The sequence below is a fragment of the Notamacropus eugenii genome, chromosome 5 (assembly GCF_028372415.1).
Source record: "Notamacropus eugenii isolate mMacEug1 chromosome 5, mMacEug1.pri_v2, whole genome shotgun sequence".
Lineage (NCBI taxonomy): Eukaryota > Metazoa > Chordata > Mammalia > Diprotodontia > Macropodidae > Notamacropus > Notamacropus eugenii.
This window is the reverse complement of record NC_092876.1, coordinates 209,050,448-209,071,705: the sequence shown is the minus strand read 5'-3', so window position 1 is coordinate 209,071,705 and position 21,258 is coordinate 209,050,448. Positions and strand designations below refer to the sequence as shown.

Below are 21,258 nucleotides of genomic sequence, written 5' to 3'. Positions count from 1 at the left end.
ATGGCCAGACATCGCTAGTGATGGTGCCTCCTACCCTTCTCATCCATCTCCCGGAAGGCCGTTCATTATGTGTCGTCCAAAGTACTATTCATAGGGACTGTCCAGGATGACACATATTGAAGTCTGAGTCTCCCAGTGTTTGAGCTGTTCTCTGGAAATAAATTGAGCATTTTGGGGAATTGCATAGTCTTTCAGGATACCAGTGCCCCCTTAGGGCCACCAAGGTACTATTTACTAAATTACTGCTTTGCTGAACTAACTTACTCACAGGAAATAGTTTTAGCCCTGGGAGAATATGAGTCATCATCACTTTTGTCCTCCCAACAATAGTCAGCTTAAAATCTAGCCATCCAAGCAAAAATTTCTGGAAGGGACCCCTTCATTGTTAATTGAAAATAAACATATCTAGTTCCCTTTAATGCAAAGGTAATTGCTGAGGGTAAATTAGATTTAGGGTGTCTGGAGTTATCTACCAAGTCAGAGCTTGAGGTTAGGAAATGAACTCAGGTTTCCTGAACTCAGTTTCGTATTCATTTAACATTGCGTGCCTGCCCAGTTTAGCACCTTGTGTCCAATGGGCTTTTAATAAATGTTCGTTAGTTATGTAATATGCCATTGCTGTTGTTTTTTGATGAATATGGGGCCAAATTTCTATATTGCATATCTATCTCATTTATGACCTAAGACATTAAAATGTTTGAAATAGCATACAGTGTTGACCCAGTGAAAATAATTGTCATATTGGTCCCGTAGAGATTTAACCAATTTAACCTTTAATCCTTTTAAACCATGATCTCAAGGCTCTCATCATCTGATTACTCTTCTCTAGATGGTTCTAGATTATTAGTAACTTTCCTAAAATGCAGTGTGAAGACTGAAACACCATACTCCAGATGAAGTCCAACCAGGGAAGAGTACAGTGGAACTAATACATCCCTAGTCCTAAGTGTTTCATTATTCCATTAGCTTTTAAAGTTGTCATATCATATTCATATTAATGACTTATTCAGATTAATCACTCTCTAGATGTGCCTCCCCATATGATGCCACCACTGAAGATTTTTTAAAATTAACTCAATTATAAGACTTTATATTTGCTCATATTAAATTTCATTTCAGTTCCTGCCATAGTGCCTAGCATATAGCAGATCTTTAATAAGTATTTATTAATTGATTGATTCATCTTGATAGATTTAACCCAGTGCTCTAGGTTGTCAAGATCTGTTTGGATTCTGACTCTTACCTATCCCTCTAGCTTTGTGTCATCTACATATTTGACAAACTTGCCTTTTTCCTTGTCATTGGCTAAAATGTTAAGGAATACTCTACTAAATACAAATCCCTAGGCTATTTAACTAAAAAAAATGTCTAATTTAACATAGACCTCTTAGTGGTTCTTTGGGTCCCGTTGTTCAGTTGGTTCTAAATTCACCCAACTTTATTGTTGGTAGAACCATCTCTCCATCTTTTCTACAAGAGTGGCATAATAGATTTGGCCAAGTGCTTTGATAAAGTCTAGGAAAATTCTATGTAGGTTCTGTGAATTTCCTAAAAAAAACTTTAGATAGTTTTTTAGATAGTTTGTTTCCTTTATCATTTTGTGTATTGTGCTTTTATGCATTTAAAAACGTGATTATGAGGAGTCTCTAGGCTTCACCACAGCCTCAAAGTGGGGTCCATGGCACCAAAATGGTTAATAACCGCTGACCTAGAGCATTCCTCTGTTGTAACAGAGATTTTCAAAAACAAAAAAAAATTGCATTAGTTATTATGGCCTGTTTATGAAATCATGCTAGCTTTTTGGGGTCACTGAATCTTTTAGATAAACTCCTAAAATAAATCAGACCTATAGGTTCATAGGTGGCAGAGACTGCCTGGCAAGGGTGCTTCCCATACCAATTTGTCACACTAGCATTTATAGAACATTACATTATTTCACTGGATCCCCACAACAAACTTGTAAGGTAAATGCTGTCATCCTCACTTTATAGAAGGGGAATCTTGGGCGCAGAAAGGTTAAAGTGATTTGATCTGGGTCATATAGCTAGTGTCTGAGGCAGGATTCATGTTCTTATCTTCCTAACTCCAAGTTCAACAGTCTGCCCACTCTGACCCCTAGCTGCCCAAGGCAAATCAGTATCTTCTTTGCAAGGTTTTGCCTGTAACACTCTGAGGCAAAGTGAGGGCCATATCCAGGGCTGTATAGACAGGATATGGCAAAGGTCGGACTTAAAGTTACAATGGCCTGGCTTCTAAAATACTACCTCTCTCTCTACTGTGCCACATTTCCTCTCTTCCCTTTCATAAGGCACATTCTATATTTGGTCAGGAATCTAAGTCAAGTTCTTGGTATATAGTTTAGCCTCCCTCTCTCCATAAATCAAGACATCTGTCTTTTTTCCAGTGTGGTCTGTGTTCTACATGTCCATTCAGACATTAATGAAAATTACTTAGCATTCAAATCTACCAATTCTTTAGGACCCTTCAGTAAAACTGAGCCTGGTAGCTTGAATTTACTGAAGGCAACTTGGTAGTCTCTTATATCCCTCAGGTTTATCTCAGGTATCGAATCTCTTTAATCATTTCTGTTCAGAAAGGCATAGCCACAAAGTGGATAGAGAATCAGACTTGGAATCATGTAGACCTAATTTCCTCTAAATCTAACATTGAGTAGATCTGAACACTGGGCAGATCATTTATCCTCTCTTGAACTTAGTTTCCTCATCTGAAAAATGGAGATAAGATAATAATAGGGTCATTATAAAGCTTGAATGAGATAATTTTTAAGGTTTTAAGGTGCTAGGCAGCCACTGTTGTTACTCAGCCCTTGCCAATCCAAGGGTGAGACAATCCTGTGAGAGACAAAATGAGCTTATATGGGGTGTAACAATTTTGACTAAAAAGTAATACTAATTATAGACCACAGTCAGGTTTTATACAAGCCCGATTTGAAGAAAAAAATAAGGCCTATATTTAGAAAAGTATAATAGATATCTCCCCTCTCCCCTCTCATCAATATCTTTAACTTTTATTTTTTGCCACTTAGGTGTTTTTATCACTTCCCTCTGAGCTAAACTAGATTCTCTACATGAATAGTACCTTTCAGAATATAAATATCCTTTTGGAATAAAAGAGCCTAAGAAAACCTAACACTGAAATAGATAGCCAAGAGAAGTTTTGACCTCTTCCCAGGAGGCTCTGAAGACAATAGTATTGATATCTGTTTTCCAGGAATCGTTTGAATGAAGCCCTTGCCAGAGAAGCAGAGACAGAATAATTGGTAATAGCTCAGGAAGTCTACCATTTCAAGTTAGCTCTTGCTTCATTCATCAGATAACGTCATCCCCATAACCTTACTCTGCATTGTATAAGGTCTTTAAGCTTTCATGTTGCTTGGGCTTACATATTATGAAACTTTATACAGAATGGAAATACTGGAGATAGCTAATCATCAGGTCGGCTTTAAGATTGCTACCATCATAAAGACACATAACAAGCTTACCTTGTCTAGCAGCACATATTTGCTTTCTTTAAAACAAAAAAAATGAACCTCACTTTGTAATTCCACATTTCAAATAATATGCCTCCTACAAAGATTATGCATAGTAACACATCACGTTTCCCTATAAATTCTTGAGTAATGAGAGCATGTTGGGGATACCGCATCTCAGAGGTGACAATACAATGATGCCCAAGTCTGATAACATTGGTGTATATTTATCCAAAATTTATTCCTTAAGAACTGGAGAGGGTATGGACCAAGGGACTCTGTGATTCATGTGTCTGTTCTCAGCCTTGTACCTGATGTTTGGGCACTGTACATAATCTATTGGTGTTTGAGATTTCTGGGGGTAAATCTTGAGGTTAAAAGTACTAGGGACAGACGTGATTATAAACCATTGGCAGTCAGGTTTACATATATAACCGCTTCGGTTGATTGATATTAGTTCTGTTTCTGCATTACAGAAATATAACAATGATTGGTGGATAGGACGGCTGGTTAAAGAAGGCTGTGAAATTGGCTTTATTCCAAGTCCACTTAGACTGGAGAATATCCGAATCCAGCAAGAGCAGAAAAGAGGACGCTTTCATGGAGGGTAAGATTCTCTTCCTCCTTTATTCAAATTTTTGTACTCCAAAGGAAAATTAGGTGACATTTTTGGATTCAAGGATCAATTTTAAAATGCATAGTGTTTTTTAAAACCAGAATTTACCTGGTGTACAAGAACTGCTTTGTGAAACCTTACCTGAAAGGGATCCAAACATCTTAACATCCTTATCACTTTTCCCAACTATGCGCTAATTATAGTCTGATAACTCCATTGGTGATGTTTGAAATTTTGTGACTGTGTCTATATCTACATGATCACAAAAAAATTATATATGGTATCAAAAGCTTCATCAGATTACTTTGTTAAGTGTCAAAACCCTAATCAATAATTTAATAGGCCATGGCAACCACACTGACCGAACGTTATAGTTCTTTTCCAGCCACCTTTAGTTGGACACACAGGCAGGACACAGAAAGTAATGGATGGTCAAATAATGTGAGGATGCTATTTGTCCACTCAAAGTTTTTCAGGGGTGTCTGAAATGTCTAACTAAGGAAAAGAAGAATTGAGTTAACTTTATGGGAACCAATCTTTAAAAAAGTACTAGAGGACAGATAGGAATCTTACTTGTAAGACAAATGTGTTAAAAGCTTCTCAAGAAAGAGACCCATACACATACCCATGTATGTGAAGTCCCTACTGTCACTGAAACATTGATTGTATGTGTCACTATTTTTGAATACCTTAAAATAGAATCAGTTATCACTCCCTTCTCCACCCATTTCCTCCATCTCCTTCCTCTATTGAGGCCACTTTTGCCTGTTTCAGAAACATTTCAGTGTTTGTTTGGGATCCCATGTTATTGCTTTAACAGTGACTTGATTAGCAAGAAGAAAAATAGAAAAACCTGAATGAGAAATCATCTGCTTTCTTCCATTGCTACTTTACTTATTCTTTCTGTTGTGCACCGTAATGGTCTGAGGTGATATTATCTAATCCTATCTTAGGGTGAGGGAGAGGAAGCAGGGAAATATTGGGACTGGTCAAAGTAATGTTTCACTGTGTACATATAGAAGCACTCTTAGAAATTCATTTTAGTTACTTATTTACTTTTAGGAATTCATTTTAGTTCATCACACTCTTAATGCTTACTATATTACATACCTGATGCTAGGCACTGGGGTCACATTGAAAGGTATGGGTCCTATAGTTTTCACTGAGAGATTAAGACATTTTTAATTTTGCCTATATTTTGCCACAGAGTGGAAATGCTAAACCTTAATTAAGTAAAGCATACTCACACTTTTATACTTATGAGAGGGTTACATTAATCCTAATCACTCACCAAAAAAACCCAAAATGAAGCGAGGGGAAATAGAATGGTAAATTAAATACTTCTGTAACTCTGAAACTCTCTGAGAGCAGGAGCCATGCCCTAGTTATCCTTGTATCCCACCATTACTAGTGTAGCACTTTGCAACAGGTAAAGAGGAGCTTCATAATTACTGTTAAATGATAATTTCACTATATTAAAAAAATTTCTTTTCAAAGGTTAGCTAATGGTCCACTCATTTCAAGTAACATTCCTTGCACCAGAATTCCATTACTCTAATAAAAATCAATTTAGAGACATAATTGAGGTTTCATTGCACAGAATTTGATTTGTTGAATTCATTAGAGTTTTAGTCAAATAAAGCATGTCATGTTCTGGCTCTGTCATTAGACAATCTGTGAGGTTTGTGTTACATATATTTCTTGGTTTTATCCTAGGAAATCAGGTGGAAATTCTTCTTCAAGTCTTGGAGAAATGGTGTCAGGAACATTTCGAGCAACACCCACATCAACTGGTAGGGGTGTTATTTGAACACTTATTAGAAATTATTCCTTTCTTGAGATTTCAAAATAAATGAAAGTGCTTTTACTAATTCAGAAAAGTTTTAGAACTCCTGATTTTTCTGATGTTTTCTTTTTTATTATGTAATTACTGTAATCTTTTTCTTTTTTAACCTAACTTGGCACTAATACCATGAAAAAAGAACAGAATACCACAATTGTAAAATAATTATGAATATCTTATTGACAACCCAGAGGCAGGACCTTTGTTACCTAAGGTTGTCTGAAATATGTCCTTTGCCTCACTCCAAGCTCAAAAGACTTGGAGCTTTTTAAGACAATTAGAAGAAAGAAATGGAAAGTTGTGGGGTTTTTTTTTAAAAGAGGAAATACTCTCTCTTGCCAAGTCCCCAAGTGAAAACTTGAAAATGGTCATCATTGTCTAGGGTGCCAAGTAAGAGTATATAAATAGTGAAGAGGGGGCCAGCTATTTTTGGGAGCTAAACTGACTTCTCGAACTGAAGGGAACAGGATGAAAGGTGGTATGTTGGGGATATATATTCATACATTGGGGGAAATTGAGATGGATACACAAAAGTTTTTCTCCTACCTCATGCACCTCCCTCTTCCTATATGCTGATTCAGTTTTGATTCAGCCCAAATGTAGGGGAAAGAGCAGGAAGGAGAAAAATAGTATTTCAGATTCAGACTCATTAGATCAAAGGGTCCAATTTGGCCTATAGAAACCCCAGCTATCCTGAAGGACCTCAGGGAGATATAATTGTAGCTAGAGCCCCTTTGGTGTTTTTCTCTAGTAAACCTAGATTTACCCCACGGAGCCTAAACCAAAATTGTCCCCCATTTCTGAAAGCCAACTTAAGTCTCTGCCTTAGCCAGAATATCTCTCAGAATTTCTGGAAGTCCCTCAGCTTCTGCATTTTCAGGGCTGGCCCCAAACTCTCAGACACATTATGGATCAGCAGCCCACTTGTCTTCTTGTATGAATGGACATGGTTTAAGGTAGCATGCTATTTGTATGTTCTGTTCTTTACATTTCATGAAATGGAAAGGATCAATCTAGAAATTGATCAGTTTTTCCATATGGTACTCATCACAGATTATGAGAGAGAAATTAGTACATTCTCCATCATTTAATATCATCTACTACCATTTAAAGACAGTACATATTTTGATATAGTTCTTATTGTTGTCTTTTAGCAAAACAGAAGCAAAAAGTGGTAAGTTGTGTTTTTTTTTAATTAAATCCGTTGTTAAGGCCTGCTTGCCTACTATGTCCAGTTTTATTGATCTGATCAGTTATTAAATGAGGGATGTTTCCCTCCTCAACAGGAAGCTGGGATGATAATTTAGTGTTGGAACTGGAAAGTGGAAACTTATGTTACTGTTGAAAAGTTGTTAGTCATTTATTTGTCTGGTCACCAATTAAAAATCATCTCTTTTCAGACGGAGCACATCCCCCCTTATGATGTTGTGCCATCCATGAGGCCGGTTGTATTAGTGGGGCCATCACTGAAAGGTTATGAGGTATAAGTGCCAGTCTGTTGTTTTACCATTCTTCTAGAACCTAGAGCACAGTCACTTGGGTCTAGGTCTTCTGGGTGCTCAAGCCTTCATTAATTACCATAAACTATCCATTGTGTGAGGGCAAGTGATCAAATTTGTGTTTTATTCAGATCCTCCTGCTTCTCTTTCCTGTCTTGCTTGTTTCTTCATTTAACCCTTCAGAAAGACGTCCTGGGGGAAATGAAAGGAGATATACTTGAAGGAAGCTGTTTTGCTAGTCTTTTTGACAGCTGTGTTCAAAGATTGAATTGGGGATGGAAAGGATGCATTAATTTACTATTGATATCATTTACCTGTAAGCACTTCCTCCACTATCACTATGAGGAACTGAAAATCAGCTGCATAAGGGAATATACCAACCATCCACTAGCAGCCCTGAATCATCCTGTAGGAGATATCATCAAAGCATCCTTGTTAGGTCCTATGGAAGCAGTACTTAGATACTACCTGGGATTATATTTCTCTATTTAAAAATAATAATATTATAAAATGCTAGCATAATTTTAAAGCAGATAGATCAAATATCATTAGGTAATAAGAGATAAATAAGGATTTTTACCTCATCAGATTTTAGAAAATTGAATCATTTTGATGCCTCCTTTTAGGGGAGGGAGACTCCGCAGGAAATAGCACTCCAAAATGGAAATCTCAAAGTGTACCACCCTGAGCACAAAGTGCTTAGTGACTTTTTTTTTGGAACAAATAAACATCACCATTTTCTTCTCCTTTTGCTATTGGGAGGGCTGAGATTGCTGATGGGATAGTGCATTGTGGACTTACAGCTGCCAATGCTTCACTGAATAGACACTGCCTTGAAAACTCCTGGACTCTTTGAATTTCCCCTAACTCTACCCTGTCAAAGAGAAGAATGGCTAGGGTGTTCTGGGCCAGGGCCGGGACCTGTATATAAAGCACAGTTCTATGGCTTACCCAATGGCTATGCCCTGGTCTCTGGCAAGGAGTTCTGTTGCAGGTGGCTGGCTCAAGGGGCAGGAACTCTGGAATGATTGATGCCTTCATCTAGATGAGAACCTAGACAAAGGAGAAGCTCTAGCAAAGGAATAAGGAGAGAATTTTCTTTTCTCTGAGCTCTGTAAACATTGCTACTTTACTCCTATGTGCATGGAGTGGAGAAAAAAGGAATAAATAAATGTAGTTACACATAAAATGACTTCCCTAGGAACTTAACTCTGATTACTGGCTGTGAAAAACTGGGTTACTGTAGTGAGTATCCTTACCTTCTGCCTCTTCTCTCACTTTTGACTTCTTTCTCTTTCTCTATCAATACTTGTTCTATCTTTCTCACCTCCACAAAGGTGACAGACATGATGCAGAAAGCCCTGTTTGACTTCTTGAAGCACAGGTTTGATGGGAGGTGAGACATAAAAATTTTTTCTTTTCACTGAATGTGTGTGACAGTATGATTTCTGTTCCTATCTAGTTTCCTTCTAAGTACAGAAATGTTATATTGTGGTAAGTTCATTTGGTTATCAGAAATGAATAAAAAGTAACGTAGTTCTGAAGAGTCTGAAATAAACTTTTCATAGCCAAGCATGAAACAATTCCGTGGATGTACATGAATATAATTGCCTTTTTAAAATGTTTAAATGTTACCCTTAAAAAACTCTGAACTCTTCCTGCCTGTGATATCCTATACATAGAAAACATATATATATATACGTGTATATACATGCACATATATACATACATATATATGTAAGCACATGCCCTATTTGCTTTAAAATAAAAGTAGTACAATTCAGGTTGTTACCCATGCTTTATTATTATAGAGCTCTTAACCTATGAAGCTTAACTATAAATAAACATAAAATCGTTTTTTAATAAACAGACCAGGACTCCTGTGTCCAAATGAGTCTTGTCACCTTCAAGGTAGTCACTTTGGTAAGCTGTGCACTTATTCCAATCATGCTACGGTAGCTCCAAAGTTTTCTTTAACTCTTGCTTTAAAATTTCCTTGATAGCTCACAGTTCTTTTGAATATCATGGGCAACAAAATACTTTTGGAAAATTTGGCCTTCTAAAATAGTTCAAATAATTTGGAACACAATCTGATGAATATGGCAGGTGATCAGGCTGAAAAGTAATACCATATTTTTTAAACCCCAAACATGGTGTGACTCTATGGCTCATAAACTGGTTGGTGGAAGGTAATTCCCAAAGAGAAGATGCAGAAATGTTCTGAGCAGTGGCAGCATTGTTCAAATAAGTACATTACTTTCTAAGGTGACTACCTTTAAGAGGACCGTACTCGTTGGAGTGTATAAATTCTGGTGTATTTTGTTTGTTCAGTCTAACCCGGTATGTATTCTCCATGGCATCTTAGCAATGTCAGTGAATTTTGAGTACTAAAATATTTGGTTACTTACTAACATGAGAAATAAAAAAATCAAACTGTGATATGGAGAAGAGATAGCAGAGAACGCTTCATTTTAGAAGGAAATGACAAAATAGTTCATTTTCAATTGATTCAAAATGTTAAAATCTTGCACAACAAGATACACTTCAAGTATAAAGGATCACACAGGATTTGGAGAGTTATCAAGAATGGAAAGAAATTTAAATGATGTATACAGAGAAGCCTGTGTGGACACTTACAAGTTGTTAAATGAATTAAACATTTTTTAAAAATACATCAAAATAAATATTGGCAAGAATGATACTTTAAGAAAGTCACTGCACATGACATGATAACTCTTTGACTGCTAGTATGTAAATATTTATAAGGACAAAAACATTTTAATTGTGCTTAGCATAGTGCCTGCTATATAGTAGGTGTTTAATAAGTGTTTATTGAATGGATAGATGGTTTAAACATCCCACAAGTTTTGAGGACTATGTGAAAGACTACTGATTCTGGATAGCAGAATGAGAAGGATCTGCCTCAAATGAAGCAAGATTTAAAAAAATTCTTTGTAGTTTGACAAATTAGAACTCTTTAATACTAGTATTGGAATTTATACTCCATTGGCTACCAAGACATTACCATGAAGACGGTGCCATACATGGCCCTCCTTTATCGACTTCTCATACTTCTCATGACAATCTAAGGTGGGCATTTCCCCAAGGTTCTCTCTTTGGTTTGTTACTCTTTCTGCTCCTTATTTTCCTGTCTTCCTTGGCAAGCTGATTCTTTCCCTTGGTTTCAGATATGCACATGATTCCTGGTTAAATTTGTATCTTCAGTTGTATCTCTAACTGTATCTCATTTAGGTAGGACAGTCCAGGTAGAACTCTGGACCTGGATCCAGAATGTCCTGAGTTCAAGTTTAATTTCAGACACTTATTAGCTATGTAACCCTGAGCAAATCACTCAATCTTTGTTTGCCTCACTTTCCTCATCTGTAAAATGGGAATAATACTCTTATCTAGGTCATAGAACTCCTCTGTTCAAAAAATTCCAGTGGTTCCCCAAAGCCCACAATGTTATATTCGAATTCTGTTTGACATTGAATTAGCATTAAAGGCCATAACTTGGAGCCGTCCTACCTTTTCAGCTTTTTTTCACATGATTCCCTTGCATGTACTCCAGACTGGCCATGTTAGTCATTTTCCCTCACAGACCTTGTGCTTTCCCAGATACATGCCTTCTCCCTTCATGTTAAACTTTTTAAATGGTATTAAATGGTTGGAGACTAAAATCTAAGAGAAAAGAGAATCTAAAGGAAAATCAAAAAGGGTTGGAATTCTGTAACCAGGATGAGTCAACCAGCTATTTTCCATCAATTCTGAAGATACCATATGAAAGAAAGATTACTTATTTTAGGAGATCCATTACTAATCAGGAAAAATGTTTTGATAGAATCCTTAAAGATTATAATAGTCTATTAAATGAGACTATAAAAGAAAGGAGAATTGAAATTTATTTTTGGTATATCAGAGGGGCTGATGACAGGTCAGCATATATAGTGAAGTGGGAGATGAATTAGAAAGCATCAGAAAATAGTTACCATAGAATGTGAAATTAATCTTGCAAAATCATTGAGGGAAACTGGGCGTAGACTGTGTATGGCAGAGATGGCTCACTTTTAAAGGGAGAGGACTCACTTTAAAAATAGTTTTGATTTGTAACACCTGTGCAAGGGTGAAATCTTGATAATCACTTCATTAGTAGGGACTGTGTGAAGGCCTTAATTAGGAAGAGTTGTTTTTTGGGTATGGCTTTCCATCCTCTTCACCATTTTATATGCCATCGGGTGTATCACTTTCTATTGAGCTAAGACAGCCTGCTGAGTTATATGTTACCATTTAATAAGAAGTGAGAAAATAGACACACTTTAATAAGAATTAGACAAAAGACAGTGCTGCTGAAAGGTTTCAATAGCGTGATATAGCAAACAATATGTGTTGCTGACGAAAGACTAAATGATTCTCTGAGTAGAAAAGTAGCTGGACTGAACAAAGTAATGATGAAAAATTCCATATTTCATTCCTTCTCCAAGATCAAAGAAACAATTGGTCATCAAGAGATTCTCTTACTCAGTCTAGCTGCTTCATGTCTTTGTTGGAAAATAACTGAACATATCTGATTGAAGTAGGATGGCTTTGGACCATCCCTAAATCATAAACTTGTCTTTTGTTGCTACCTTAGAAATGTTCAGAGTAAATTAGTATACAAAGTTGGTACATAGTGCTATTACTGTAGCTGTTAGTGGAGTTATACTATCTAGAATTTGGGGAAATGTCACAGAATAGTTTTATCAGTGCTTTATCAAAGTTATTTTGTTGCAGTTGAATTTCCGGCTAGTACTGTATTTGTTACTGAAGAGGAAGAGTGGAGGAGAGGATAGAATTTGGTCTTGGAATCAGGAAGTCTCATACTTACTAGCTGTGTGAACCTGGGCAAAGTGTTTAAGTGTGTGCCTCAAATCGTTGAAGAGTTGTGATCTGCTTGGTAGAGGGAGTTCTCATACTGGGGAGATAGGATTACATAAGACAGACAATAATGGAGAGCTGTACTTTTACTTTAGTACACATCTTTGGTATTTAATTAAAGGGTCTCCCTTCATTCTGTCCTGCTTTCTCTTTTTAACTAAAGTCCAGCACCTATTAAATAAAACTTTTCTGCCTGGTGTTTACTGTATTGTGCCTGGGCTATATATAGTGTGTTAAGTACTTGCTGAGTATTATGGTTGTAAATCACTTACACCCTCGCTGACTTTTGACTCAATTATTCTGTTCTGTGTTCCTGTTAATAGGATATCCATAACGAGAGTGACAGCTGACATTTCTCTTGCTAAGAGATCTGTCCTAAATAATCCCAGCAAGAGGGCAATAATCGAACGGTCAAACACACGTTCCAGCTTAGGTAAGATGTTCAAATGTTCTATATTTCCCCAAGCTGAGTTTTTAGATCTGAATGGCGCATGCTGCTTTTATGAATGTCTTTTCCGACTCACCTGCTATTTGAATCATGGAACTATACATAATACCAGCACCTGAAAGAAAGGAGACACCTGCAGGATATAGAGCCAGTCAATTAGTTAATTAGTAGTCTAGTGGGAAGGGCCCTTGAGTGAGTTCATATCTTCGAACTGTCTAAGGGGAACCACAGGAAGTCTCTTGTCTCTGAGCCTTGCTGTGTCCCATTTTCCCCAACCTTTCAGTGAAATTAATGATACCTATTCAATACCTAACTTACAGACCAGGTGGGAAATAAAATGAGGTGTGAAGTTCTATTAAATTCTTGGAAGAAAGATCAGACAATAAAGTATATTTGATATTGCTACTACTACCAAATATGTATGTGTGGTTTGGTTCAAACCCATCTTTTGTTTGGTGAAACTCCCACCATTTATACAGATTGTGAGCTTCTTAGTAATTTACAGTGTTAGAGAGTCTTTTGAGGAACAGAGAGCTTAAGAGAGTTGTCCAGAGTCACAAAACTGTCATTTTAAGAAACACAGTATAGTGGATAGAAGGCTGGCCCTGGAGTCCTACAAAATGGGTTCAAATCCTACCCCTGAAGTTTTCAGCCTTATGTGGCTTTGGACAAGTGATTTAATTTCCTTGAACCTCAGTTACTTTATTTGAAAAATGGAGTTCAACTAGACATCCTCTTAGATCCCTTCTAGCTTTTTATTTCTGACCTTATGACTCCAAGGACAGGTGTCCAAACACCATCCCATGATGCCTCTTCTAATTAAATAACAAACTGAATGTTAATAGGAAAAACTTATTACTAGTATGCAAGGAATTTAAACGTTTCCACATGTCATCAGTGTGATGATATCTTGGAAATCCATTTTTTAAAAAAAATAAAAGATTTGGTGGTTCAGATCTTCATCCAGTATAACTAGTGCTGCCAAAGTCTGTACCCTACTGTTCCTTCCCCTGATGAACAAGTTTAAACCAAGACCATAAACCAATCCTGAGGCAACAAGAGCATATCCTACTCCTTTAGCCATGGGAGGCAGCAAAGACACTCATGAGTACTCCCTTAAATCATTGTTTCAAATTTGGTCTTCTCTGGCTCCAGCACTGAAGAATCAAGGGGGGAATCAATCTCAATTATACAGATCATTCTCAGGAATTAAATGCGGTTTTAATCTTTATTGGTTTGGAGAGTTATGTTTTTCCAACCACCTGAACACTTCAGTAGCGAACAGCCTAGTTGTCAACATAGAAATATTTGAAGTCTTATTAATATATATGAAAATGATTGTACATTATGACATCACCTTCATTTTTGAAGTGAGATTTAACAGACAAATACATATCTTTATCTGGGATCTTAACTAGTTTATGTATCTAGTCACTTTGACTGGAAGTTGATGTTATAATTAAACCTTCCTTAGGACCTTTCAGCAGTCCTTATAACCAGGAGGCCCCTGAAATGAGTTTGATTGAGACTTTTATTTTAAGAAGTTTAGAAATTTAAATATGTATGCATCTGCCTAGTTCTGCTTTATAACTATAACAATGTAGGTTTCTAAATGTGATTCTTGACTGGAACTACTTCCCCTTGTATCCCCCAGCCTCTTCCCTTACCGTATCTTCAACCTATCTCTGCTTGTGCCACAGTGAAACATTGAGTTACTTAGTTTAGGAGTTATCTGCCCCCTTTCGTTGTGTACTAAGATGTAATGTTAGTTAGAGGGTCTGTGGATATTGGAATGGACAAATGACAAAGTATAACTACTCTGGGTCAAACCACATCATTTATTTCTAAATCGAATAGCTGAGAGCAGATAGGTGGCACAACTGATTTTGGAGCCAGAAAGTTTTTGTTGTTCAGTTGTGTCCTATTCTTTATAACCCCAGGTAGGATTTTCTTAGCGGAGACTCTGGAGCAATTTGCCATTTCCTTCTCCATCTCATTTTATAGGTGAGGAAACTGAGGCAAACAAGGTTAAATGACTTGCCCAGGGTCACACAGCTAGTTAGTGTCTGAAGCCAAATTTGAACTCTAATCTTCCTAACCAGCATATTGCTTATCTACTGTGCTACCTAACTGTCTTGGAGTCAGGAAGACCTGAGTTACTGGAAGACCTGTAATCTAATTTTCTTCTGATGCTTACTAGCTGTGTGACCCTGGGTAAGGCACTTAACCTCTCTCAGATTCCGTTTCCTCATCTGTAAATTGGGGATAACAGTATCACCTACCTCATAGGGTTGTTTTGAGGAGCAAGTGAGATAAGATATGTAAAGTGCTTTGTAAGTCTTAGAGCACTATATAAAAGCTAGTCATTATACCTTTCATGCACTGAGTAAATAAGGTTCATGCATCACTGCATTGTTTACACAGGAGTGCCTCTGTGGAAGCCACTCTACTTAGCAAATATACAATTTTTGGCAACAGATTCAGCTTATGGTCCTTCCTTTTGGTTGCTTCACATAAGGCTGTATCAGAATTTATACCTTAAAATCAATACAATTTGTAGAAAATCAGACTTATTCTAATATAGTCCTAATCACCTGTCATACCTGAGTAAGCCAGTAGGGGTATCATGCAAACAGTAAGTGGGAAACAAGTACACATACCCTAAAGCTAACATGTAGAACAAAGAATAGTTTTATTTCCTAATTTATCTTTTTTTAAAGAGTGATCTCTTACTCTGTAGCATATCCATGACTACTTATGAGTGCCCATACTTAAAATATGCTAAAGAAAAAGACTAGTGTCAGATTTTTCTTTCTGGAGATGACCCAAGTTTATCATCTACACTGGCAATATAAAAAAGTATTTTAAAAAATTTGATCTAAACCCCATTTAAGGGAAGTATTGTGAAAGACATTGTGGTATAGTAGTGGGAGCACTGGACTCAGAATCAGAAAGGTGTGGATGACAATTCCACTTCAGACACTTACTAGCTATGTGACCCAGTGATCAATCACTTCATTTCTTTGAACCCTATCTGTAAAATGAGGGGAATTGGATGCATCACCTTCATATCAACATCACATTTTTTTCCTCATAAGAATTTTAAATTGATGTTGACTATGTATATGCACTATATAAGCAGATCTGATTCCAGATTTACCAGATAATATTTCACCACTGAAATACTCAGCTGAGTATGGTGGTACGTGTCTGTACTTTCTGTTACTAAAGGAGACCAAGGCTGGTGATCTCTTGAGCTCTGGAGTTCTGAGCTGAAGTGGGCTAAAACTGATTGAGTGTCCACACTGAGTCCAGCACCAATATGGTGAGCTGCCAGGACCATGGGGCGCCAGCAGGCTATCCAAGGAGCAGGGGCCACCAAGGCTGCCACAAAGCACTCTGGCTGATCAGTAGTGGGATTGGGTCTAGATGTGATAACTGAACTTCCAGGCTAGATATAGTAAAGAGGGGAAAAAAGGAAAAAAAATTTTGGTTTAAGATCAACTATATGCTAGATATTTTGTATGAAGATACTATCAGCTTAGTATTTCTATATTGCGGATTTGGGAGGGGGTGAGGAGCAGAGTTATTAGGTCACACTTGGAGCTAAACATTCTGAAAATTTAATATCCAGTGACCTGTAGTATAGACATAGCCCGTTCACGTCTTTATTCATTTAATATCTTTGAAGTGTAACACATTGTGCTAGGTGCCATGGAAAATGGAAAGATAACAACAATAATAGCTAGCATTGGGATAGTACTTTAAGTTTTGCAAAATTGCTTTACAAATATCATCTCTTTTGATCCTTGCAGCAACCTTGAGACAGGTATTATTATTATCTTCATTTTATGGATGAGGAAACTGAGGCCAATAGAGGCTATGTAACTTGCCTAAGGTCACACAGCTAGTGTGAATGAAGCAGGATTCAGTCCCAGATCTTCCTGACTCCAAATCCAACACTCTTTTTAATGTATCATCTAGATTAATAAGACAGGGTGTGACTTCTCAAAGAGCTTATTTCTTAGAAAGGGCACAATGAAATGTACACAAATACAATACAAAGTAGAATGGGAAATATAAAATGCTCTGCCAAATCTTTATTTCAGATAAAGCCATGTTGTTCATTTATAAAGTCAGTTTTACTGTTTTTGAGAAATATCAATCAATAAATCAAACATTTCCTAAACACCCACCATGTATCAAGCACTGTGCTAAGTGCTAGGGATACAAAAAGAGACAGAAGTCAGTCGGCTCTCAGAGTTTACAATCTAAAAGTCTGGATTCTTTATCAATGCCTACATTACAGATGTAGTTATCTGAAAAATAATCAAGTTTTTCACTTGACTAGATTTGAAATCATAGACTTAGAGCTACAAGTAACCTTAGAAACCATTTATCCCAATCTCCCATTTTACAGATTTAAGAAACTGAGGCTTATTCCCCAAATGATAAATTGTCAAAAGATATGAACAGGCAGTTTTCAAATGAAGAAATTGCAGCTATCTGTAGGCATGTGAGAAGATACTCTAAAACACTTTTGACTAGAGAAATGCAAATTAAAACAACTCTGAGATACCACCTCACACCTATCAGATTGACTAATATGACAAAAAATGGAAATGATAAATGTTAGAGAGGATGTAGGAAAATTGGGACACCAATGCACTGTTGTTGGAATTGTGAACTGATCCAACCATTCTGCAGAGCAATTTGGAACTATACCCAAAGGGCATACTAAGTCCATTTCCCAAAGAGAACTTAAAAAAAGGACCTACATGTGCAAAAATGTAAACAGCAGCCCTTTTCATGGTGGCAAAATATTGGAAATTGAGGGGATGCCCATCAGTTTGGGAATAGCTAAACAAGCTGTGGTATATGAATGTACTGGAATAGTATTATGTCATAAGAAATGATGAACAGGCAGATATCAGAAAATGCTGTATTGATTTGCATCAGTACTTGTACGTACCGATGCAAAGTGAAGTGAGCAGAACCAGAAAAACAATGTATACACTATCAGCAACATTGTGTGATGATCAGCTGTAAATGACTCAGCTCTTCTTAGCAATAGGATGCTTCAAGACAAGTACAAAGACTCACAAAGGAAAAAGCTATCCATATCCAGCTAAAGAACTGATGGACTCTGAATGCAGATTGAAGCATTTTTTTTTACTTACTTTATTCTCTTTAGTGTTTTTTTCCTTTTATATATGTTTCTTTTTTCACAAATGTGACTAATATGGAAATATTTTTTACATGATAGAACATGTATAAACTATATCAAACTACTTACCATTTTTCAGAAGAGGGGAGGGGAAGAAGGGAGGAAGGGAGAAAAATCCAGAACTCAAAATCTTGTAAAAATGAATGATAAAAATTTTCTTGACATGTAACTGGAGGAAAAAATAAAATACCATTAAACTTTAAAAAAAAAAAAAAGAAACTATGGCTTGAGGAAGTATGAGTAGTTGAACCCTGATCTCTGACTTCTAATCCATTATTCCTTCTGCTATCCATTTTACCTCCATTTACATATTATTTCCTCTCATATGGTAATAAACCTGTTAAATGAGTTGTAAAATAATGAACAGATAGGAAAAGAGTAAAATACCATAGCATATATTGTTGTCAAACGGACTAGTTGAAAATGGTTCTACTGAAAGTAAGAACTCATAGATGGGAATGGCTTTAACCTGTTGTTTCTGTTTCTCTTCTTAGCTGAAGTACAAAGTGAAATTGAAAGAATCTTTGAGTTGGCAAGATCCTTGCAACTGGTTGTCCTTGATGCAGATACTATCAACCACCCAGCACAACTTATAAAGACTTCCTTAGCACCAATTATTGTCCATGTTAAAGTTTCATCTCCAAAGGTAATTAGATAACTTCTTTATCTAGGACAAAGGTTTGTAGCCTGAAGTCTGTAAACATATTTTTTAAAAAATATTTTTGATAATCACATTTCAATCTAGTTGATTCCCTTTGCAGTACAATGTATGTTATTTTATGCATTTAAAATACTGAAAAGGGTTTATAGGCTTCATCAGACTGCCAGGGGGAGGAGCAATATGCAAAAGTTTAAAACTACTGATATTGGAGAAAAAAAATTTTCTTTAGCAATAAACTCTTCCCAGAATTTCTTATGGGCAAAGAGGATTTATTATTTCCCGATATAGTTAGTGATTATATATTGAAAACCCACTGAATGTGTAAGTTTAGGTACCTAGGGATATCAGCAAAACAATGGTATTGGTCTTAGATATAATAATATCTATACCAAAATGTGACAGATGAATGAATAGATAGATTAGATACATGGATGGATGGATGGATGGATGGATGGATGGATGGATGGATGGATGGATGGATGGATGGATGATAGGTAAAATTATAGATCAAGATACACATCAATTACCAAAAAGAACTAGGAAAGAGTAGGTGTCTCCAAGATAGTGCTGATACTGGTCAGCTCTTCAGAAATCTTTCTGTGACCTACATTTACTCTGCAAATGGTAGAATACATAGTTAAAAAGGTGAATCTGTGCCTCACAATTCTATAAAATAAAAATATACAGTATTTGACCATTTCTTCTAGAAAGTACGCAGAACTTCAAGTTTACATTTTTAATAAAGTCATTGAGGAACATAGTCAACAGGGATCTTAGTACACTGCCATACATACTTGCCATATATTTTGATGACATCTGAAATGTTAGCAGGAACAAGGAGAATCTTAGAGTCAAAAATTTATATCTTTTGGATTGATATTCTTTCTCCTTTAACAAAAAGATACTATTGTAAGAAAATGAGACATTGTTTTTTGTTCTTGTGTGAAACTTAGAGGTATAGACCATTAGACTTCTGAAAAGGGCTATTTGAGAGATAACTATTCCACTGGGTATTTATTGATTGCCTGATGTGCTCCAATACGGCAGTTTAAATTGTACTGACCCAAGTCAGAAAATGACCAACAGCGAATATTGTTAAACCCTCTCCAAATGTGGAATTTTACTATGCTCAGGTGAACTTAGCAAAACTGAGTTTTAAAGCCATTGCCCTATAAAGGCTCTGCCCAATTATATGTACATGTTTAAATGTCTGTCTCTTCATGCAAACTATTACTTAGTTTAGGGGTCACATTGGCATACTTAAGGTACCATCTTCAGTGTAAAAGAAAACAAAAATAAGATGGTATGTCTTTTAAAAACAAATATAGTACACCAAGGAAGAGGAAATCTGTTCTAGTTATTAAAAGGAATGCTAAATCATATGTTATTGTAACACTCTTCTAGAGTGAAAGAAAAATTTCACCTGATTGAAAAATGAAAAAAAATGTCTATATATCAATCTCATATAATATATGGGCACCTGTTTTTTTGTTCCATCTCCTATTTGACTTTTCATTCGGTAAATCTCCAAATCTGCAAATTTCTAAAAGCTTCTTCCTAATCTTGATTCTTCCCATGTTACTACACTTTGCACACAACAGACTTTTTATGTCAAATAGCATCCTGTCTGTGGTTTCACATCCTCAGCTCATGGTTCAGGAGACCTAACATATATCTATACACATTCTCTGTCTCCAGTACCACCTCCAAACCCTATGGCAATGAGCACCAGGTTGAAAGCTAGTAATTATATTCCCACATTTCTTAGTGTTCATGCTATTAATTCTGATTCTAATGTATGCATCTACTTTTAAAACATTTTCCATGTTCTTACCTATAGTTCATATTGCAATCATAGATGTATAGTTTTTTCACGTGTACCATAAAATGCAAATATTTTAATTCAAGGAAAAAATATATCACTCTACTGAGCTGCCAAAGAGTTGTAAAATTCTAATGAGATACACAGGAATCAGGGATAGCACCTATTATTTAAAAAAATAAAAAGGATTCCTTAACCAAAGAGATCCAATATTTTTCAGTAGTGAACCATATGCTCTAAAATCCATGTGTGCGCTACGTGATTTGGGTCCCCTCCCCTCCCTCCCCCCTCCCCACCCCCCCCCCCCTCCCAGCCATTACTAATTGTTTCAAGCCTACTAGCATGGTACTTAAGGGCAACCAACTGACAAAACAGTGGTAACGGTGGGCAGGTGGTTAGGGAGGACAGGTTTATTTATTTGTCTATGACTCCTAATCAGATAAACAATTTTCTTTCTAAAAATTCAGGTAGACAACATTTAACCCAGGATTCACATATTAGAGACCAATGCTCTTGTCCTTTATCCAGTCCAATTTCCCTTCCCAGCTGGCAAAAGTGGGATCCCTTCCAAGATTTCTCAGAAACATTTTTTGTGACTGAGTACAAACAAACAAGCAGTCCTGTTGGAATGAGCTGAGCCATGTACATAGGTTGTTGAATTTCCTAACACCGTTTCATTGAGGCCCTGACTGAGACGTCTCTCTAGTTCCAACACCACTTAATCCTTCTTAAGGGATG

General features: G+C 36.5%; 1 protein-coding gene across 7 annotated transcripts in view; it reads left to right on the top strand.

Annotated features, from left to right (window-relative positions):
- The window catches only part of CACNB4 (calcium voltage-gated channel auxiliary subunit beta 4), a 344,733-nt gene that overhangs the window by 280,255 nt on the left and 43,220 nt on the right, over positions 1-21,258 (top strand). For 6 of the 7 annotated variants that reach the window (XM_072611963.1, XM_072611964.1, XM_072611967.1 and 3 more), the window contains 7 exons: positions 3,967-4,097; positions 5,823-5,899; positions 7,104-7,123; positions 7,350-7,430; positions 8,786-8,844; positions 12,686-12,795; positions 18,532-18,683. In XM_072611963.1, coding sequence (XP_072468064.1) covers positions 3,967-4,097; positions 5,823-5,899; positions 7,104-7,123; positions 7,350-7,430; positions 8,786-8,844; positions 12,686-12,795; positions 18,532-18,683 — 630 coding nt within the window. The remainder of the gene's footprint in view (positions 1-3,966; positions 4,098-5,822; positions 5,900-7,103; positions 7,124-7,349; positions 7,431-8,785; positions 8,845-12,685; positions 12,796-18,531; positions 18,684-21,258) is intronic. The other variant, XM_072611969.1, reaches the window with a different exon arrangement.